We start from the raw sequence: 21,484 nt of genomic DNA, 5'->3' as shown, positions 1-21,484 counted from the left end.
CACACACACTCACTCACTAAAGCGGTGAATTATCTGCTAAAGAAAAAAGCTTACAGCATAAAATAGACTCCATAACCTTTTTCATTCCTTTAAAAACCAAATAACTAGACAGTAAATACTCCACTGTGACTAAAAACATGACCACAATAAATTTCACCCACCTTCCACCACAGAAATAAAAGCTATAAAAATTAGTTTCAAAAACATGTGCATCAAATTCAAAGATACTAGATTTCCTGTAGCCGTCACTTACCTTCTTCTCTAAGGCTACATATAAGTTGAAAATGGGTATAGCGTGCATGCCAAATGTCATGTGTAACATTCATTACAAATGCTTATTCGCAAGTGTTCAGAAGTAATATAATAAATCTTACTCAATGTGAACATATTTAATATCGTGGTTAGCCTAAACTCCCATCTTAAATAAAATTTCTTAATAGAGATTAAGCAATAACAATAATTCTTCAAATAAAAATATTTTAACAAGAAAATATAAAATTGTGCACAGATGTATTCTTTTAGTTTATAAGGAAAACCTCATTTAAATTAGGTTGCCTATTAAAAAGGCAAATTAAGCACAGATGAACTATTTATGAGCATCAACATGATACCCTATAATACAGCCACTACTCTATTCAATATGTATCTCAACCACCATACAGTATTCACTGGTGGAAATACTTATAAGTTGCTTTTTCCACTTTTAAACTAAAATATTTTCTTTTGGGTGAAAAAAGATTAGATGATTTCTCGTTACATAAAGTCCCAGAAGAAATTCAAACTACCACCAGATGGTTTCTCTCATTTATACCCATTGCCGAGTGGGAATTCCTTCATGTTTGACACATATAGACACCTTTCTTTGGTTTGTATCACTACCAGAAAGCATCATGCTAACCAGAGTGCAACTGGACTACAGAAACACCTTTCTGCAACAAAACTCACCAGACAAATAAAACCTTCCAACTGGACTCAAGAGACATACCTACAAATGAACTAAATGTACCCAAAACTACATAGCTCCTAAGAATGAAGCCCTAAAAAAAAAAAAAAATCACAAATATATCTGAAATCTAGAAACTTCTCTCCTAAAGCCTTAATATAATGTAGAACAAACAAAACAATAGCTTGTTTTTAAAGTCTTTAACTCATGTCTTACTGGTAAACTTGATGGTCTTTCTTGTTGTATCAAGTTCAAGTCTTCATGGTTAGGTTTTCCCGGAGCCAGAGGAGGTTGAGACCTAGTTCCATAGCCTTCCTGAGACAGGTCCTAAACAAACACAAACACAAAGCACTTCATAAATATCTCAATGAGTTATAAGCTTCTACCAAAACCAAGTGAAGGCTTATTACAAACTATCGATTCATGTTACATTTAAGCAGACATATACAATATATTATAGTTATCTTTTAAAAAATACTTTACCAAAAGCAAAAACAAAGACAAAAAAATAGTGAATTATCAAGAGCAAAAACATACATATAATTAATAATTAAACTTATTATGGAACCATACAAATCAAAGACTGTGTTTGAGCTTTGCAGGAAAAGATGAAGAAGGAGGTCAGCTACAACCAAACTCCTTGTGTTTTTTTTCCCAAATTGTCTTTTAAACCAAAGCAAACCAAAAGCTCATTTTATTGTTTAATTTTGATTTGGGTTGAACTGCCTTTAATATTAAGTTGAAAATGTTAAAATAATTAATGAAAACTTTATTATCAACTGACTTTTAATATGCCCTCTCAGTAACCCACAAAACAACATAATTATTAAGCTCACAGTATCCTGGGGTTTCTACAAAACCAATAAACACTATGTATAGAATTCCATATGTTCACGTGGCATAGTTTCCAGAGAACCACAATAAAGAATAAAACAGCAGTGGGGAACAAAACACACCCCAAAAACCTGCTGAGGTACCAAAAACTTATCATTAACACGGCCTTTCTGGCATCCTGTCGAACACTTTTCCAGGATGTATTCTGCATGGTTTCAGTATTGTGCTGAAATAGTGTTACACAAACCAAATACCACACCACAGCAACTTACTATATACCAGATCTCTAGCTGTTTAACTACGTACGCTCAGCTACTAACCATTCTAGCGCCACTTACACCACAAGTCACACTGCAGGACCGAATGTGAAATACTTATTATAGCATGTCTTAATTGGCACTCAAAGTTGAAGAACAGGTTTCTGATTGGAGAGGAAAAAAGAATGGAAAATATCACTTAAAAATAAAATTCTCTTTTCCTTTCAGTTTGTGTTAGAATTAAAGAAATATGATACACAAGTTCTAGTCCTGCTAAATCCTCAAAATATTACTTTATGAATTGTTTATTTAAAAAAATAACATTTATTAATTGAAACCCTATAAAAAGCATCTGCTGCCCCACCCCTTTCTCACACAGTATACACTTAAAATTACATGGCTTCGTAGGCCAAGAGCCTGGACCAATAGCTAGTACTACAAACTAACAAGCTATACAAGCTGGATTGAACTAGCCTAGCGTTTGGTGTGACCTTCCTTTAACAGGAGCTAAGTAAAGAGCACACCAACAATCCAGCATTTCCCAAGCAACCCTACACACACACACACACACACACACACAGAGAGACAGAGAGAGACAGAGAGAGACAGAGAGTATCCTTTTGTAAGAGATTTAAATCCCCGTTGTCCAGGTTTTTATCTGAAAAGAGGTGAGGTCTCAGTGAGCACATTCAGTACTTCAAGGGACAGCTCTTCAATCTGGTTGCCAGCAGAGGGTAACTATTAGGCTGGAGAGGACAAAAGCCAAGGCTGAAAGATTATTACCACTCTCACCGCCCCTGCCCCCCATACCGAGTTTCTCCCGGATCCCAGACTTCCACTTGTCACGCGGGCTTCCCGCTGGGTGCCCTGCAGGGTCCTTTAGATTAACAGCAAGGATTGCAAATCAAGTAGGGCACAAGGCCTCCATTCAGGGGCCGTCACCCTGTTACAAAACCCCCACAAAGGTGCAGGACGGCCGCACAATAGGCAAACAAATGAGCAGAGCCTGCCTGCTCCTCAAACACGGGCTTGTGGGAGCTCAGTGAGTACAGTTTACGGGCGGGCGGTGCTCAGGTGCTGTTTTGAGTAAACTTCAGTTAAGAAACAGGAACAGGCTCACAGGCCCTATGCTTATTATTAGCCTTTTACATTTCCTTTTATTTTCTCTTTGCAGCTAAATGACCCGGTTTTTTAAAAAGCTGAAAAAGCCCACCACAACTACAGTGAGTACACATGTCAATTTGGGTGCTGTCCCTCTAAAATAAGCAACACTGGACTAACAGACTACGAAAGCCCTCAGAAAATTTCACTATGACTTTACATTTCACTTTTTAAGGCTTTAAAGGTTCAAAATAAGTAGATTCCACCAAAGTCTCAAACACTATAATATTCCTAACCACAAGAGGCTTTCAATTATTAAATACAGTTGAAAACAAAACCAAAACAAAATTTAGTGAGAATCGCTGAAAAGGGGACTTGTTCTGCCTCAGTTTATGTTTGAATATAAGGATTAATTTAACTGAGAGAACATCCAGAAAAGGTACCAAGTTTTAACCCAAAACAATCATCATCTATAGGTATATTATTTACACTGGGACTATAAAATCTATGCTTGGCAGCTTTAATAAAGTTATAAAAGTTATACCTCATAACAAACCTGAGCTTTTCCCCTTCAGAGCTATATTTACGTTCTGGTATGTACTTATTTTCACCTCAAGAAGAGTAAAGCAGGAATAAGAAATTTAATAGATAAGAAGAGGGCAATGTCAGCATCAGAAATATGTTCAACATCACATTTTATAAACAAACAACTAAGCACAGCTTTACATTTCTAAATCATCACCGCCATCTTTGGTTATTTACAAGTTTAAACCAGTGAACACGAGCTTGTACACCAGTTTACATACACAAAGTATTCCTTCATTCATCCGCCATACATATACAAAGCCATGACTGTTTAAAAGAATATCATCTGTGATAATACAGGTAACCTCCACTTTTCCAAAGTTCACTTTACGCCACTTCACTTTTACAAAAGACCAACATTTGTACCTGTTTTCGCTAACTAAAAGAAATCTGAAGAGGTGTTTCACTTTTGCCAAAAAAAGTGAAAATAACGTTCAGCGTTTGTTGTGCAGCGAGGCATTACAGAGGCAGCTCGCACCCCACACCCGGAGCAAGGAGAGTGGCCCCACCAAGTTCCTGCCCCTCGAGCTGTACTCAGAATCTCAGCATCGACCCCAGAGCTTGCATGGCACCTGTGAGCATCTGTGCTTTATCTTTAGCAAGACGTGTCCTAAGGGGATCACTTCTTCGCTTTACACTATTTCGGCTTAGGAGAGGTTCCCTGGGAAAACTCGGCTTTTGGACAGCCGGGAAAACCGGTACCGCACTGCAGAAGAACCACACAGGGCAATGTGGTTTACCCCTTCAAGGCTTTTTATCAGTATTAATTTTCTTCATCTCACCCACAAACTTTTAACCATTGATGGATTCTGGTTTTAACCTTCTTTACGTTATGAGTCAAAGGTAAATAGGGAGACGGACACACAAACAACAAAAGTGTGAAAAGAGCGTGGGGAAGGGTGCGTACACATTTGTTTCAGAAGTTTTCACTTGGGTGTTTCTTTTAACAAATGTCAGTCAGGACCACTGCCTTTGCTGGGTATAACCTCTGACAGTGTGAAGCATGATCGCAAGGGAAACCCTGGTGTCCCACGTACACTGCAAGGAAGGATAATAAGATCAAAACTGTCGCATGGGTCTAAGTGTGAAAGCCAAGGTCATGAGTGCTTCTGTTTTCGTTTATAATGAAATGTATTCAGTACTAATGGCAACACGAGACTTGGAAGAAAATATAGAATCAAATGTCAAGGACTCTTTTAAAAAATTAAAAAGGGAAAATATTGCCATGGCATGAGTTCGAAAGATACAATGAGACAAACAATGAAAAGGAAGATTGCTGTGTCCTTCCAAGAACCCCCTCCACAAACGTTAACTGCTGAAAACTGTATGATGCATTACCAAGTATAGATACGAATTTAAATCCTCTTTCCTTTAAACACAACTGGGACATTTTTCTGTACATGGCATATTTCTGGTCCCTTAACAACATATTGCAGCACTCATTCTATATCTGTATCTAAACATCTACTTTATTCTTTTTTTTTATGCTACAGGTATTGCATCATTTGTCAGTGCTGTGACTTATTTCCTCAGTCCCCTAGCGGTGAACATTTAGGTTGTCCCCCGCCTTCCCTGACTTAGTACTGCGCTATAACAGACATCCTTTTGCATACATCTTCATATGAAATATTTCAGTAACATAAAACCTCCACAAGTGGCATTTCTGCCAAACGGTTGGTACAGTTCAAATTTTGATAGAAACTGGTCAAGTGCTCTTAAAGGAAGTGTCAGTGTACACTCACAGTCCATCATTTTGGAACAAAGTGTTACTGAAGGTTTACCTTACCATTACAATATGCCTAAGACATTATAAAAAGCAGCAAACCCAGAGCAGAGAAGTGGTGGGAGGATTGGTAGACAGTAACCAAAAATCAGAAACAAACACACACAAAAAACCAAGAATTTAACAAATGGCAATGTCACTAAGAGGTCGGGGACTAAGTCTAGAAGCTGGCGAAAACTTACTGTCTTCATATTAGGTGGGTGCAAAAGGTATTTAGGTGGGTGCAAAAGGTTAAAATTGCAAAAACCACAGTTACTTTTGCACCAACCTAAAAGTCCTGCAGAGAGCTTCGCATCTGAAAAAAAAGCTCCAGGCAGCCACCCGGGCTTCTGGAGCAGGAACACGTGATGATTGTTGTTATTTAAGAAAGGTTTTTCCAGTAATTAAACGAAGTACAGATGTGCCAGAAAAAGGAAGATGGCTCCTTTTACTGCTGCAACAATCCAGAGTGAGGTGATGGGGATCTGAGTAGCCTTAGAACAACAGCCTGCAAGATCGAGGTCAGAATGATTTTCTTGCTCCTTTTCTCTCCCTGCTTTCGATAAAGTCCTATCATCAATTCCAACCACTAACAGGGAGCAGAAATGGTCCTGCCAAGCAAGGTATGTGGCAGAGGAGGAGGATGGGACCTCGTCCACAAAGGACACGTCTGATGGCTGCATAGCGTTGCCACGGTCACGGGAAATCATCACTCTGCTCAAGAAACTTAGCGGGCTACTGCCCGCTCCGTGTTCAGTTTGTAGTTAAATACATTTAAAATATCCTTTCCAAAGGAACGCAATATAAAACTATAATAACCACTTCAAGAATGGCACCACCACCCCCCTGCCTCCTCAGAAACGCCCCAGTGGGAATGTTATTACCAAGGACAGGAACAGGCAGGGCTCGGTGGCAGGTACTGTGCACAGTCCCTCCACACAACAGTGCTGGGACAGACCCTAGTACCATCTTGTTTTTCACCCTGAGGAAACAAAACCTCCAGTAACTCAACTTGCACGGCTAGTGTCTGAGCCGATGCTGGTATTTCAGCGTGATGAACCCACCTTCCTTTCTATCCTAACTGTACGTCAGAAACAACTGGAATTGTCACACTACTACTACATGATAAGGATTCGATGTAATTTTAACTTGTTAAAGGAATTACCCTAGGCTTCCATATACCCTCCTAAATTCCCTTTTCAAAAATTATGAATCTTAAGTATTTTCTACGTGGGATACTTCCGAAACATTCAATGATAATATCATGAATCACAAATATTAAAATAAAAAAATGCCACAAAATCGAACACAAGGCCACTCTCCTTACCACTCACTCATTATCAAATCTTTATTTAAAGTCCACAGGCTGATGGAAAGCCAGGCCCGTCCCACCTTCGCCGATTACGTTTGTTTACAGCTAGTCCGCTGGTTCCTCCTCTGCCTGCCCCTTAAAAGCTGGGTCCGACCCTCAGATCTCCAAAGACTCCACACTGACCCTGGATGCTGACAACTCCCAAATCTCTACTTCAGGTCCCATACACATGAACAACGTGTAGAAAGTCTCTACCTGTAGGACGAGTCCCACGCATTCACCATGTTCAGAAATGACTCTGCTCACGGTTCTCCTCAAACCTAATCTCTCTCATCACCCGCTCACAGTGGACCCTTTTCCAAACCCCAGTCACTGTCCAGTCTATCCCCTCCCCCTTCCCATGCCAGCCACTTTTCTTGGTCCCTTTCCACCACAGCCTCTTGCCCACGGTGCCCCGGGGCTTGGGCTGGTACAGACGAGCTCACCAAACTGCCTCCCGCTGCCACGCCAGCTCCACCTTGTTTTCCCCTGGGGCCTATGCAAGTCCTCACCTTCACCCCTCAGCTTCCTGTGGGCCCCACTGGACATACGTCTGCATGTGCAGGCCTCTCGGTCTCAGTTGTGGTCCCAAGGGGATGTCCTTCCTTCTGCATCTGAAAAGCATTTGGCTGTCCTCAAACTCCTACTAGAAATGAACTCTGCCATCACACCAAACCACCACCTCACACCGATGATCGACTCCTCTTAAAGAATTTACAGTGCTGCATTTTAACCGTTTGTGGATCTCCTGAACTAGATTCTTACTTCCTCTTGGGTTCCTGGTGCCACACACCGACAGGTACTAAGTAAGAGCCTGGTGAATGACTGACGCAATGGCTTCTAGGAGCTCACACTTAGAATCAGACACAGCAACACAAAAATAAATGTATGAGGACAAACATAACTGAACAAAACTTAGGCTCGTGTCCAAGAATATTTATCATGTTAACAGCTACACTGCCTGGTAGCAATGTGCTACAAAACACATTTTGTTGTTTGTTACTGGCAGTCTTAAGGCAAAAAGATGACTGCAAAGGAATGCAGTAAAAAAATAAACTGGAAAAGAAGACGGAGGGAAAAGACTATGCAAGCATCAGTGGTGCCATCAAAAAAAGGGGAAAATCCAGACATTCTACTGCTTCTCATGAACACACCAGTGATGAAATATTCCTGTCACAACTAATTGATAAGAAGCTTGATAAAGCCTGTATATCTAACTACCAATTTATAGGAAATGAAAAGGACTGAGGGACACATTAAACCATAGCGAATCAATCAGCAAATCCCAAACTGTGGGGATCTCTACTAGACAAGTGACCTAGTTTCTTCAACAGATAAGTTGAAATAGAAAAAACAAAAGGAGAGAGGAACAGACGGAGACAGAGGAAAATCCTAGCAACGAAAAGGTATAAACCAATTAATTGTAAGATGCGCTTTTTCTGGATCTTGATTCAAACTACCCCATAATATGAGTTAAACAAAAACATTTCTTCCATTTGAGACCAACAGAAATTTGAACACTGAATAACTATATGAAAAAATTGTATTTTAAATGGGATAACTATATTATGTTTACGTTTCTTTTTAAAGCCCTTTAGCTTTTAGAGATATACTAAAACATGTGCAGATCAAATGATACAATGTCTGGATTTACTTTAAAATAGTGTTGAGGGTGGGAGGTGAGAGCAGAGATACAAGACTGGTCATATAACTGCTGAAAGCTGAGTGGTGGGGCCACGGAGATACCCTCGAAATGTGTTTATGCTTGAAATGTTTCATTTAAACGAAAGAGAAGTTAATGGTATGAAAGACAAACTCAGGAACCCACTGAGGCTGTGGTGCTGACTCTAGTTTTCACCTCCAAGACTACAAGAAATTCCGAATCAGTCCCCTTGCCGTCCACCTCCTCTCCCACAAGAAAATTCACTAAGCATAGAACATTTAATCTTTCACATATTCTTAACCCTCCCACATTTTATCTTTAACATGTCTGCTTACTGTTTAATCCTAACACTTAGCTGTCTTTAAAAAAAAGTCCCTCCAGAGCAGCTGGATGGCTCAGTTGGTTACAGTGCAAGCTCTTAACAGGGTTGCCGGTTCGAGTCCCACATGGGCCAGTGAGCTGCATCCTCCACAATTAGATTGAAGACAACGAGCTTGTGCTGAGCTTTGGGAGGGGCAGCCAATGGCTCAGTTGGTTAGAGCACCAGCTCTCAACAAGGTTGCTGGTTCAATTCCCACATGGGATGTGGGCTGCCCCCCTCCCCCAACCCCCCCCCCCCCCCGGGCCACAACTAGATTGAAAACAGCTACTGGACTTGGAGCTGAGCTGTGCCCTCCACAACTAGATTGAAGGACAATGACTTGGAACTGGTGAGCCCTGGAGAAACACACTGTTCCCCACCCCCCAAAAAAGTGTCCCTCCATAATCTTAACTAAATAAACCTTGCCAGTTTCATTTTTTCCCTGGATCCCCAGGTAAAACCTGCCCTTACTGTTGACCCAGTGATCCTTTCTCAATCTCATCTCTTGATCAAGCTGTCCTGAGCACAGCTCCAGCTGCAGTCCTTCCTTACATCTAACACACTTACCCTTATCTTGGTCCTGCCTCTTAAAGGCCCAGTTTCCTATTTCACTGACTCCAAGAAGACTTTTCCTGACATAGATCTCTCCAGAGACCATGAACCTTTGAGTCAAACAAACCCAAGCTCAAATTCCAACTTCAAGACTATTCACTAGCTGTGCGACCTTGAACAAATTTTCTGAGTTCAGTTTCCTACTCTAAAACCATATTGGATTGAGCTAACACAGGGTACAAATTCGCCCTCCTTTCCTCCTCGTGAAGGTGTACCTGCGGCCCACAGTGCTCAGAGAACAGGGGTTGAGAGGTGTTTCATATCTATCACAATTCGTTTCTGTTTAGGAAAATGCTAAATCACTTTAATTCTTCTTAGTCCATACCATTTCTTTCCCCTGTATCTTCCTTTACACTTGCTCCAAAAATATTTTATATTAGATTTTTAAAAATCACATGATCAAAGCTCAAATGCTGTTTTACTGCTACTGATTCCACAGGCAGATTCTAAGCGTATAGTTAAAAAGCCATACTCCCTCTAATACACCGTATATACTGATGAGTTCCAATGCTGGAGTCATAATGTTATTTTCTATCAATTCAAAGGAATAATTATTTCCAGATTTTTTTAAAACAATTCTAGGAAAGGACAGGCTTGCACAAGCTACTTCATGATATATTTTTTTTAATTAAAGTTTATTGGGGTGACAATATTAGTAAAGTTACATAGATTTCAGGTGTACAATTCTGTAATACATCTCTATATCACCATTGTGTGTTCACCACCCAGTCAGTTCTCTTTCCGTGACCATATATGGATCCTTTTACCCTCATCTACCATCCCCCTTACCTTCTGGTAACCACTAAACTACTGTCTGTGTCTATGAGTTTTTGTTTTTTTCTTGTTCTTTTGTTTTCAGTTTTATATCCCACATATCAGTGAAATCATATGGTTCTCGACTTTTTCTGTCTGACTTATTTCGCTTAGCATTACACTCTCAAGATCCATCCATGTTGTCACAAATGGTACAATTTCATCTTTTCTTACCGCCGAATAGTATTCCATTGTGTATATATACCACAACTTCTTTATCTATTCATCTATGGAAGGACATTTTGGTTGTTTCCATGTTCTTGGCCACCGTAAACAAAGCTGCAATGAACATCGGAGCACATATATCTTTATGGATAAATGTTTTCATATTTTTTTTGGATAGATACCCAAGAGAGGGATTGCTGGGTCATATGGTAATTCTATTCTTAATTTTTTAAGGAACCTCCACACTGCCGTCCATAGTGGCTGCACCAGTCTGCATTCCCACCAACAGTGTATGAGGGTTCCTTTTTCTCCACAGCCTCTCCAATACTTGTTACTATTTGTCTTGTTGATGATAGCCATTCTGACTGGGGTGAGGTGATATCTCATTGTGTTTTTTATTTGCACGTCTCTGGTGATTAGTGATGTTGAGCATTTTTTCATATGTCTATTGGCCATTTGTATGTCGTCTTTGGAGAAATGTCTATTCAGGTCCTCTGCCCAGTTTTTAACTGGGTTGTTTGTTGAGTTGTATGAGCTCCTTGTATATTTTGGATATTAACCCCTTATCAGAGGAGGCACTGTTTGTAAAAATTTTCTCCCATTAGGTTGGTTGCCTCTTTATTTTGTTGATGGTTTCTTTTGCTGTTCAGAAGCTTTTTAGTTTGATATAGTCTCACTCATTTATTTTAGCTTTTATTTCCCTTGCCCTTTGGGGTCAAATTCATAAAATGCTCTTTGAATCCAAGGTCCATAAGTTTAGTACCTATGTTTTCTTCTACACATTTTATTGTTTCAGGTCTTATGTTTAGGTCTTTGATTGAGTTTGAGTTAACTTTGGTACACGGTGACAGACAGCACGTGGCTTTCCAAATCTTCCAGCACCATTTATAAAGAGGCTGTCTTTTCTCCATTGTATGTCTTTGGCTTCTTTGTCGAAAATTATCTGTCCATATTTATGTGGGTTTATTTCTTGGTTCTCGATTCTATTCCATTGGTCTGTTTTTCTGTGAATACCATACTGTTTTGATTATTGTTGCCCTATAGTACAAGCTGAAGTCAGGATGTATGACACATCCAGTACTGTTCTTTTTTCTTAGGATAGCTTTGGTTATTCGGGGTCTTTTGTGGTTCCATACAAATCTGATGATTTTTTTGTTCTATTTCTTTAAAAAATGCCATTGGGATTTTGATGGGGATTGCATTAAATCTGTATATTGCTTTGGTAATAGGGCCATTTTAACCATGTTGATTCTTCTGATCCATGAACACAGAATATCTTTCCATTTCTTTGTGGTCTTCTTCAATTTCTTTTAAAAATGTCTTATAGTTTTCAGTATATAAGTCTTTCACATCTTCGGTTAAGTTTATTCCTAGGTATTTATTCTTTTTATGCAATGCGAAAGGAATTGTTTTTTTAATTTCTTTTTCTGAGATTTCATTGTTAGTATACAGGAATGCAATGGACTTTTTGTACGTTGATTTTGTAGCCACCAACTTTACTGTATTCGTTTATTATTTCTAGTAGCATTTTGGTGGAGTCTTTAGGGTTTTCCATATATAGCATCATGTCATCTGCAAAAAGTGGCAATCTAACTTCTTCATTCCCACTTTGGATGCCTTTTTATTTCTTTCTCTTGCCCGATTGCTCTGGCTAGGACTTCCAACACTATGTTGAAAAGCAGAGGTGACGGGGGACAGACATTTTCTTACTGATTGAGTCTCTTTATTATTGATGGCAGATTCCTCCACTATATTGTAGTTTGCCATCAACAAGAACGGCACAGGACTTACGTGTATACATGAGGCTGCAGCAGCACCTACCACTGAAGCAAAGATGAACCAAAAGGATTGGAGAATAGAAGGTCACCCCACCAAGAAAGCAGCTGTCACACTGTGCTAATCAAGTTTAGAATCCCAAAGGCCACTACTTTGGCACTCAAGACTAAGAAAAGCTTTTTATTTTTTTTTTCTCTCTGTTTTCCCAAGCACTTCTCCCTAAATTATCAGATGGCCCAGAGTGGGAAAGAAGCCAGCCACATGGTTGCCTAAAATCACATTTCCTGAAATATAAAGAGAAATATGGAGGTACTCAAGAGCTAGGGACTATGTAATTAAGATTTTTAATAGATTATTTTAATAAACTCACAAATCTAAATGAGCCACAGTAAATGTTCAGCTATGCTTTTTGTAATATACACGCACAGAAACAGAAAAAAAAAAATCCCAGCTCTTGTAACTTATTACCTAAAGAGAATTACTTTCCTCATCATAAAACCAAGATATAGGGACTTACCTCCCAAAGTTGTATTAATGATTAAAGGAGAGGCTACATTTAAGCTACAGCAGTATGCCTGGAACATTTACCTGTTCCATAACTATCACCTATCATTCTTGATATACTTAAAACCACACTTAAGAATGAGAATCAAAATTGTCATTGAACCGCTGGACTTTATCTTGTGGCCGTGATGCTGCTGATGATGGCGGATGATGATGACGGCAGCAGCTAACATTATCTAGCACTTACTGTTTGACAGGCAGTCTCGTAAGTGCTTTACTCACTGAATAAAGTCTTTTTGTCTTAGACATCAACCCCCAGGGAATAAGTAGAAGAAACTGAGGCACAGAGCTTGAATAACATGTCCAATGTCACTCAGTTGGCAAGTGGTGGAGTTGGGATGGGAACCCAATATATTCTTTCTCCAGAGTCCATGCATGTAACTACTTTCCCCCTCTCTTTCATCGGACAAGAACTCATCTCTGAATCTATCCCATAGCTGATAAATTTCACCCTGAGGCTGGGTCCAGGAATCTAAATTTTAATAAACTTCCCAGATTTGCTTGTAAAGTTTGAGAACTGTGACTAAAGGCAGGTGGTACTTTTATTAAAGTTTGACAATTAAGAGGTTGCTATAAGGTGGGGTTTTTAGGTACGATGCCATGACCCAGTACCTACAGTGTGGAACGTGACTGTCTCGTTAACAAGGTCTAGTTCACCAGGCCCTCCTGGTTGTGAAATAGGTACCTGAGTCTACCTACCCCAGTGAGGTCGGCAGTTGGCCCTGCTTGTCTTACTGTGGTAACAGCAACAGCTCAGAAAGCTCTGACATGAAATGACACTGGCATCTCACACTCTGGGGTTGACTTACTGCCCAAAACCCAAATCCATGCCTCCCCAGATCAGGGAGTTGGCCAATCCTGGCACGCGAGCCAGAGACCTGGGCTCTGGGACTGAACCTTACATTTAGGGCCGAATTCTTAACCTGGAGTTAAAGGGATTTGAAAACTCCCTGAAATTTAAAGCAAATTTTGTTGTAATGCGTATATTTTTCTGGGAAGAGGAGCTGAGCTTTTACCAAATTCTCAAAAGGACCCTAAAACAGCTATGGTCAAGAACTAACAGGGATAGTGATATAAAAAACGGAATTCACCAGAATTGAGAAGATAATTTCATAAAGATTTAAAAACCAGATTAGCTACAAATAACTGCATTCGATATTATAATCTTTATCTAAATAACTGAAATAAGAATATAAATAGTAAAGAATTTCCAAATATAGGTAGTATCTGCTGTAATACATATCTGCATTAAAAGCCCAGTTTGCCTAAGTAATTCTAGTGTAAAAATTTCCCTAGACAAGACAGCTTGCATTACTATACACATACTTTCATTAAAGAATAGCATGAGGGATAGCAACCTGTTGAAACAGAATTTATGAAACCCATACGCTGTAGAAACAGGTAGACAGTTTTTTTTGCCAATGAGAGTGAAGTAAGGTGCCAGAAAAATCTTGCCTCAAGCCAATCCTGCCAACCCATCCCTAAAGCTGTACAGGGAATCACTTTTTAAAAGTGGTCTGACTTCCCACTTTTGCCTTTGGAGTAAAAGCTATTAATAAAAAAAACATAGTAAAAGAAGAAAGATGGCTAGATTAAACATAGTAACAGAAAAAAAATATAACACAAGACAACAAAAGCTCACTAGCTATAGAAGATTTTGTTGTTTTGCACTGTATCACCAACACTTTCAAAATGCAAGAAGCAAGAAGGATCTGTTGATTTTTTTATCATGAGCATATGACTTCAATAACTTTCAAAAAGAGGTTAAAATGATCATCTAATCTATGAAATTAATTCTCTCATTCCCCATTCCAGCCTTCATTTTCAGAGTATAAAGTATGAGGGAAAAAGGATACTTAAAAGAAGTTAGCATCCAATTCCTATTCTCTTTACTAATCTTCAGTGGAAGTAAACAGGCGCTAGGCCACCACAGTCAGGCATTACCGGAATGACCACTAAGGGGTATTACTAGTAAATGTAGTAATATCGATGGGTCACACTAAAGAAAGAATGGAAAGCACTGCTTAATATTCCTGCACTCCAGTGGCTCCCAGCTTTGGAGTTCATGGCAACTGCCTATAGAGTTAAATGCAGATTCTCAGGTCCCCCCAAACCCCCAAAGAACAGTTTTAGAGTAAGAGAACTTACTAGAGCTATGGCTCCAGGTGATTCTAATACAGATAATCAATCCCCCCTTTGTTTCTTTTTAGAAAACCACAGTTCTACACTTATCCACTGGCCTTGCCTTACCCTACTTCTCGATCTCTACCCTTCCTTCACCTCCAAAGGCTAATGCAGAGACACGAATCCATTTCTCTCCCCAAAAGTCCAGCACTGTGAGGAAAATCAGCCAGTAAACTGAGGCTGGTTCTGTTATCCTTCCAGGGAAAAAAAAAAAAAAAAAAAAGGTGTTCACTGCCCAAATTAGCAAATTCTACAAGTAGCACTATGTTTCTAACATCTGCAAATAATCTTCTGGAATACAATATACATAGAGCTTGTTACTCTAAGAATTTTTAAAATCAAACAAATTGATGAAGAAAGAACTTTTATGAGGCATACAAAGTTATGTTTTACTTTACCTTCCTTACTTTAACAAATTGAAATGAGCATTTAAAGACAAATGAAGACAGTTGAGAGTAGCAAAAAATGCAGGGGGAAAAAATTTCCCAATCTCCCTTGTGTCAGAATTTAAATATCAAGGAAGGAGGACTGTATGAAATAGTATAATGAACGTCGAAGACAGTTTTAATTGCATGTTCTATTCTATCCTCAACTTCATTCCTCCATACCAGTGGGGTGGGGTCAGGGGAGATCACTGGATCAGACAGGAAAGGAAGTGGAAGGGGCACAGAGAGCCATAGGCAGGTGCGAGCCCTGGCTCCCCACAACACCCACTCCTACAAGGGTGAGGCTTCCCCCTCTACCAGCTGCGTCTGGGCAACCAAAAGCTAGAGAACAAGTCCCAAGTGCACCCACCTGTCACATATCTGAGCCAATGCCAACCTCCATCTCCAGTGAATGGGAGGGGCGCGGGGGGGGCCTGCAAGGGGAGTTGAAAGTTCACATACTATTACAGTTGTGTTAGAAACACAAGGAAGGGTGTGGAGCTTAGCTAATTTTTAAACTAAATCCTGCTAACGTGTTTGAAGTTTTTCTTCAACTTCTAATAAAACATATCTTAAACAACGTAAGATTTTCCTCTTCTGTGACCAGCTGACTTGATGTTCCGCACATTTCTAAACATGCCCGATACTCAGCTAAGCAGAAGCCCGACAGCGTCTGAGCCCGCCAGGCTCCAGGCCCAGGCTACTCACACATTCCGCTGCCAGGGGCTTCCAGGCTGCTCTTCTCAGGAGCAACCTTCCATCACCTTCTTAAAGTAAATTAAGTGTTAAAAATATGTTATTATTATATAATTCCTCACTTTCTGGTTTTGTTTTCCTTTGAAAACAGAAAAATTTGTTTTACTATTTTAAACATGAAAATGAATGGCATTATCAAATTATAATCCAATGCAGTTATTCCCAATTATAATCCAAAACATAAAAATAGTAACTCGTTGAAAGATTTCCATCAGAGAGTCAAAAATGCTTTATTACTGGAAGAGATCTGTACCAAAATCTGAGGATTTTTTGTCTTGCTTTTCTCCACTCCTATGAAACAAAGCAAAGGCCAGGCAGTTGCAGGCTGACTAAATCACCCTGATTTCTACAGCAATTGAAAACAACAAAACATTCACGTCAAATGACCTTCCAACATTTTCAAAATGTTTTTCTTTCATTCTTCAGCAGTTTTTCTATTTACTTATTAAGAAGCTTTCTGGAATAACAAGAAGCAAAACACACACATGAAAAACACACACACACAAACTGACTATTCTATATGAACTGAAACTGCTAAAGCAGCAAATTAGTGCTGAGCTTTTTAATATACTATTCTGTCTCCCAAGGGAGAACTACAGCAGCAGAGAGGAAGGTCGCCACTTCCTCGGACCGGTCCTCCCACCTCTGCCAGCCCCAGCCAAGAGCCCACCATACAGGCTGATGCCGCAGACAGACCCTAGCACCACCTCGGAGTTCCCAGGAGTGGCTCCAACCAAGTCCTAGCCGCCGTAAGTGGTTACTCAAGAAAACAACCAGAAATCAGTCTAGGGACGGGCCTTGCTCAGACCTGAGAGTAAGTTACAAGTTCTCTCCTTAGATGCTCACAAGCTCTTTAAACTTAAAAGGAAATTCCCCCTAGCGATGGTTCAAAGCCTCAGACAACTGCAAATAGGGTTAACAAGAAGAAAGGAGGAGATTCAAAATTCAAATATAACCCAGGGCTTCACTAGTAATCTCCTTTAAAACAAAGAATAATCTTTATCAATCTACATTCCAAAAGTTTTTATTATCAAGTTAATTAACAGACTCCAGTGTTAGTATCTGAATGCTAAGCAATTAATGGCAACGAACTATAAATGCCCTTGTCTTTGCTGTTATAATAAATCTTATAAAACAGATGATATGAGCACGTCAGTGATTTTAACACAGGCCTTCTACGGTTAATTTCCCCAAAAGCTGCAGAATAAGGAGCAGCTTATAAATTAACATTCTGTCACAGAAATAAGAAACATAGATTAGGATAATTAAATAACAACAGCAATAGAGAACTGTTAATGCTGCAGTGGATCCACACAACTGTGCTTAACGTAACTTCTTATAAAAAAGGGATTTTACCCTTATGCTCCAATGCTACCTCCTTTTCAAACGATGCCCATTTGCCAAATATTTTGTTTACTACATCTTCTTTTGAAATTGCTGACCACAAAGATGTCTAAATAAGCAGTATTTTAGAAAATATACATTAAATACTTGTGCCTACCAACTCGTACATTGACACAGACGTCTACTTGGTTCAACTATTGGATCTACTGTTACCAGTGGCCTGCCAAGCTACAACTATTTTCTGTTAAAAACAAAATAATTAAACAATAACCTTGTATTTCATTTTCAATCACTGAGGAAAAGCAATGTAAGTGACCGATTCCAAGCGTAACTGATATGTTCTTTCTAATGCCCTTGACTATTTAACCAATCTTTTCATCTAGTTCAGGGCCATTGAGGTTTGGGCATTATCTATTTTCACTAACAAGGAGCAGGTCCTATCGCTGATCCTTTCTTCTTCTCTCGCCAGCAAACTAGTACTCATCCTTCAAGACCCTTTCACCAACACCCAGTCGCCGCTCACAAAGCCACCTCTCCCACTATCCTGCCCACAGTGACCCTTCTGCTCGACTGGCAGCTCCTTCTGGTCCAACACCACGTCTTATTAATCACTCAGTTCCTGGCATATAAAATACTCCCACGCCCAAAGACGTTCAGTAAGTGGTTTATGCTTCTCTTTTGCTTTTCCTAACTGGTCTATCTTCTGCGCTTTCCCCAATAAACCTAAGGTTAAGAGAATAAAAAGATAAAGTTATACCTCGAGAAGTATGTATTCATAATACCCAATATTTCTCTCAGAATCTGAGATAATTCTATCAGCTGGAAAAACAGCTATACCTAAAAAGGCAAAGTTTGAAATTCTCTTGCTGCTTTACACTAGGGTTTTTAAAAAATCCATCCTGATATATATATATATTTCTTTCCTCTTTAAATAAATTGGGACTCATGTGAATGGAGTTACCTCTAACAAATCTCCTCTAAGGAAAGAAAGATTTTTCTGGCTATGAAAACAACAGTGTAGTTTCAAGCCATAAAATTCCTGCCAACTGTCACCGTCCTGGAAATGCAGCTGAATCGGCAGAGGACCACTGTCAATAGGAAGGTATTAACAGACAGTCGGGTTTCCACACGAGGCAGCTCCCTTCAGGTCACTTGATTCAGGAACACTGACCTTCATACGGAACAGCTGCGTCCGTTAGGAGGCAGTGGGTGGAAGGTCCTGGAGAAATGTGAGCCACAACAGAAAACAGGATCTCTACTCCAGCATCTCACGAGAGTGGATCTGAGGCAGAACAGGAATTACAGGTAAAAGGGAAAGGCTAGGAGTCTATAGGTATAAGGAGGAAGGAGAGAAGGTAATGAGAGTTTGCTAAGAGGGGAACCAGGAAACAAACCTGCACGTAATACTTTATGGCCCAAAAACGATGACATGGAAGGCAAGCGGAAACTAAAATAAAACAAAAAAATAAAAACTTTTGGCACTAAAGGTTTTCCCTATGTACAGAAATATTAAATGTTTAGTAAAATAGTTTGAGGAAGTAAGCTACGAGTCAAAAACACTTTAGAATGGAAGCAACTTCTTCAAATACCTATTATTTGCTTTACAGTCTTAAAAAATTAATACTTTCCTAAAGAAGAAAATGTCAGGGTGCTGAGTGCATACAACGCTTGGTGAATGTGAAGTGCGTTTTCCTGCCCATTCTACACCAGGAAAAACCAACCAGACCTATTCTTACGCTGTAGTTCTATTTCTTCTGCCCCCTAAATTGAGCAGCACAAAAGAGAAATGCATGGGAATGAAGCAACAATAAGAATTTGTGATACTTAAGGAGACTCTGACTCAACAGTCAACCAAAAAATTACAAATGTCCCACTGTGTACTTCTCTTCTTTCATGAAATCAAATTTGTTATCTAGTCAGTCAATGACCACAGATTCTATATCTAATTCAGAATTCTGTGAGGTCTCTTTAACATTGTTGGGGCTTAAAAAAAATATGTATAATCCTTATCAGAAATAAAATAACTTAAAAATAAGAACCATGGAAAATAAATATTAAAATGTACTTAAGTAAGCTGGTTGGGGTTATCATTTGTTAAAACCTAGAGAAGAATTTGGGAAAATACACCAAGTCTTTAAAAGTGCCTGTTCTATCACCCAGAAATTCGACTTGCATTGTTTATAGAAGGTAACATTTGCTGTGTGGACCCACACATAAAGCACAAACATGTCAGCTATAAAATGATCAACAAAGCACTGTCTGCGATATCAAAAGAAATTATAAAACCTAAATAGCCAGCAGTAAATGTTTATCTTCTTCAACACTGTAAAGTCTGTTTACTAAGTACCAGCAAATGATATATATATATATAAATATATATACACACACAGTTTTTTCCTATACACCCATATATATCTATGATAAAGTTTAATTTATAAATTAAGCATAGGAACAGATTAACAACAATAACTAAACATAAAATAGAACAATTGTAATAATGTATAACAATGTACTGCAATGAAAGTTATATAAATGTGGTCTCTCTCTCTCTCTCTCTCTCTCACACACACACACACACACAATTTCTTTTTATACTGCACTCACTTTTTCACTCAAAGGAAGCACTTCAGGCCTTCTCTATGTCATATATAGATTGCCAGCATCACTAGTCTTACACTTCAGAGCCATTACGAAGTAAAATAAGTATCACCTGAATACAAGCACAGCGATACAGGACAATCAATCTGACCACCAGGATGGCTACTAAGTGACAAAAGGGCAGGTGGCATCTCCAGCATCGAGACGTTGGACAAAGGGATGATTCTCGCCCTGGGCGGGACAGACAGTGGGATGGTGGGAGATTTCATCACGCTACTTAAACCCAATTTAAAACTTATGAATTACTTATTTATGGAATTTTCTATTTAATATTTTCAGACCACAGTTGACCATGGGTTAACTGAAACCACAGAAAGCTCAACTGTGGATAAGGGTGGGCAAAAAAATCTGTAAAAAAATTTTTTTGAGTAAGTCAGCAATAATATTCTACTTTATGCCAAGCCTTGACCTTGGTACTGGGGACACAACAATGACAAAACAACATCTTTCCTCTTATAAAGCTTATATTCTAATGGGAGAGCCACAGACAACAGAAAACAAAACAAGTATGCAATATGTCACATAGCGATCGGGGCTACGGAGAAAACAAAAGCACAGTAATGCGACAAGCGCAGGAAGACAGGGTGGGGGGTTGCTATGCTTCTTACAAAGTGGTCGGAGAAGGCTTACCTGATGTGGTATCATTTGAGCAGACTTCCAGGTAGTACGTCTTCCTTGGAAGACTTCCAAGGAAAAAACCTGCAGATAACTGGGAGAAGAGCAATCCAAGCAGAGGGAACAAGTACAGATCCCTGAGATGAGCGCCTGATGTCTGAGAAACACCAAGGAGGGCTCTGAAGGGGGTTGCTCAACTGGTAGAATACAGTAGTCACTGTAAAGCCTGTGGCTGCGTAATGCCGGGGTGGGCAAGGGCACTGGAGAACCAATTAGGAGCAAGTGGAACAGCGCGAGTAAGAGACCAGGATGCCTGACCCAAGGAGCAAGCCCCAGAACTAGTAAGATGGACTCAGATTCTGAACAGAATTGGGAGTTCAAGTGGCTTTGAAAGAAGAGTCAAGGAAGACTTCAAAGTTTCTCGCTAAAGTGTCAGGAAGGACTAAGACGGAGGAAAATATAGAAGAGGTTTGTGGAAGAAAGAGTGAGTCAAGAAATCTTGCTTTGAATACACTGACTTTCAAAGCCTGTTGAGATATTCATTTAGAGGTGCTGAGTAGGAGCAGGGTATACAGATATACAGAGGGTGCCAAAAATAAATGTATACACATTTTAAGAAAGGAAAATACTATATTAAAATTGTAATACTCAATATATGAGGTAGGACAATTAAGTTCACGAACTCATCCTAGAAAAAGCGCTACATACCTCACTG

General features: G+C 39.5%; 1 protein-coding gene across 2 annotated transcripts in view; it reads right to left on the bottom strand.

Annotated features, from left to right (window-relative positions):
* ARID1B (AT-rich interaction domain 1B) overlaps positions 1-21,484 on the bottom strand; it is a 398,528-nt gene that overhangs the window by 244,889 nt on the left and 132,155 nt on the right. For both annotated transcript variants that reach the window (XM_033096399.1, XM_033096409.1), the window contains exon 4: positions 1,160-1,270. In XM_033096399.1, the coding sequence (XP_032952290.1) occupies positions 1,160-1,270 (111 nt within the window). The remainder of the gene's footprint in view (positions 1-1,159; positions 1,271-21,484) is intronic.

The sequence above is a fragment of the Rhinolophus ferrumequinum genome, chromosome 3 (assembly GCF_004115265.2).
Source record: "Rhinolophus ferrumequinum isolate MPI-CBG mRhiFer1 chromosome 3, mRhiFer1_v1.p, whole genome shotgun sequence".
In the NCBI taxonomy this organism is placed as follows: domain Eukaryota; kingdom Metazoa; phylum Chordata; class Mammalia; order Chiroptera; family Rhinolophidae; genus Rhinolophus; species Rhinolophus ferrumequinum.
This window is presented reverse-complemented; position numbering and strand designations above follow the sequence as displayed.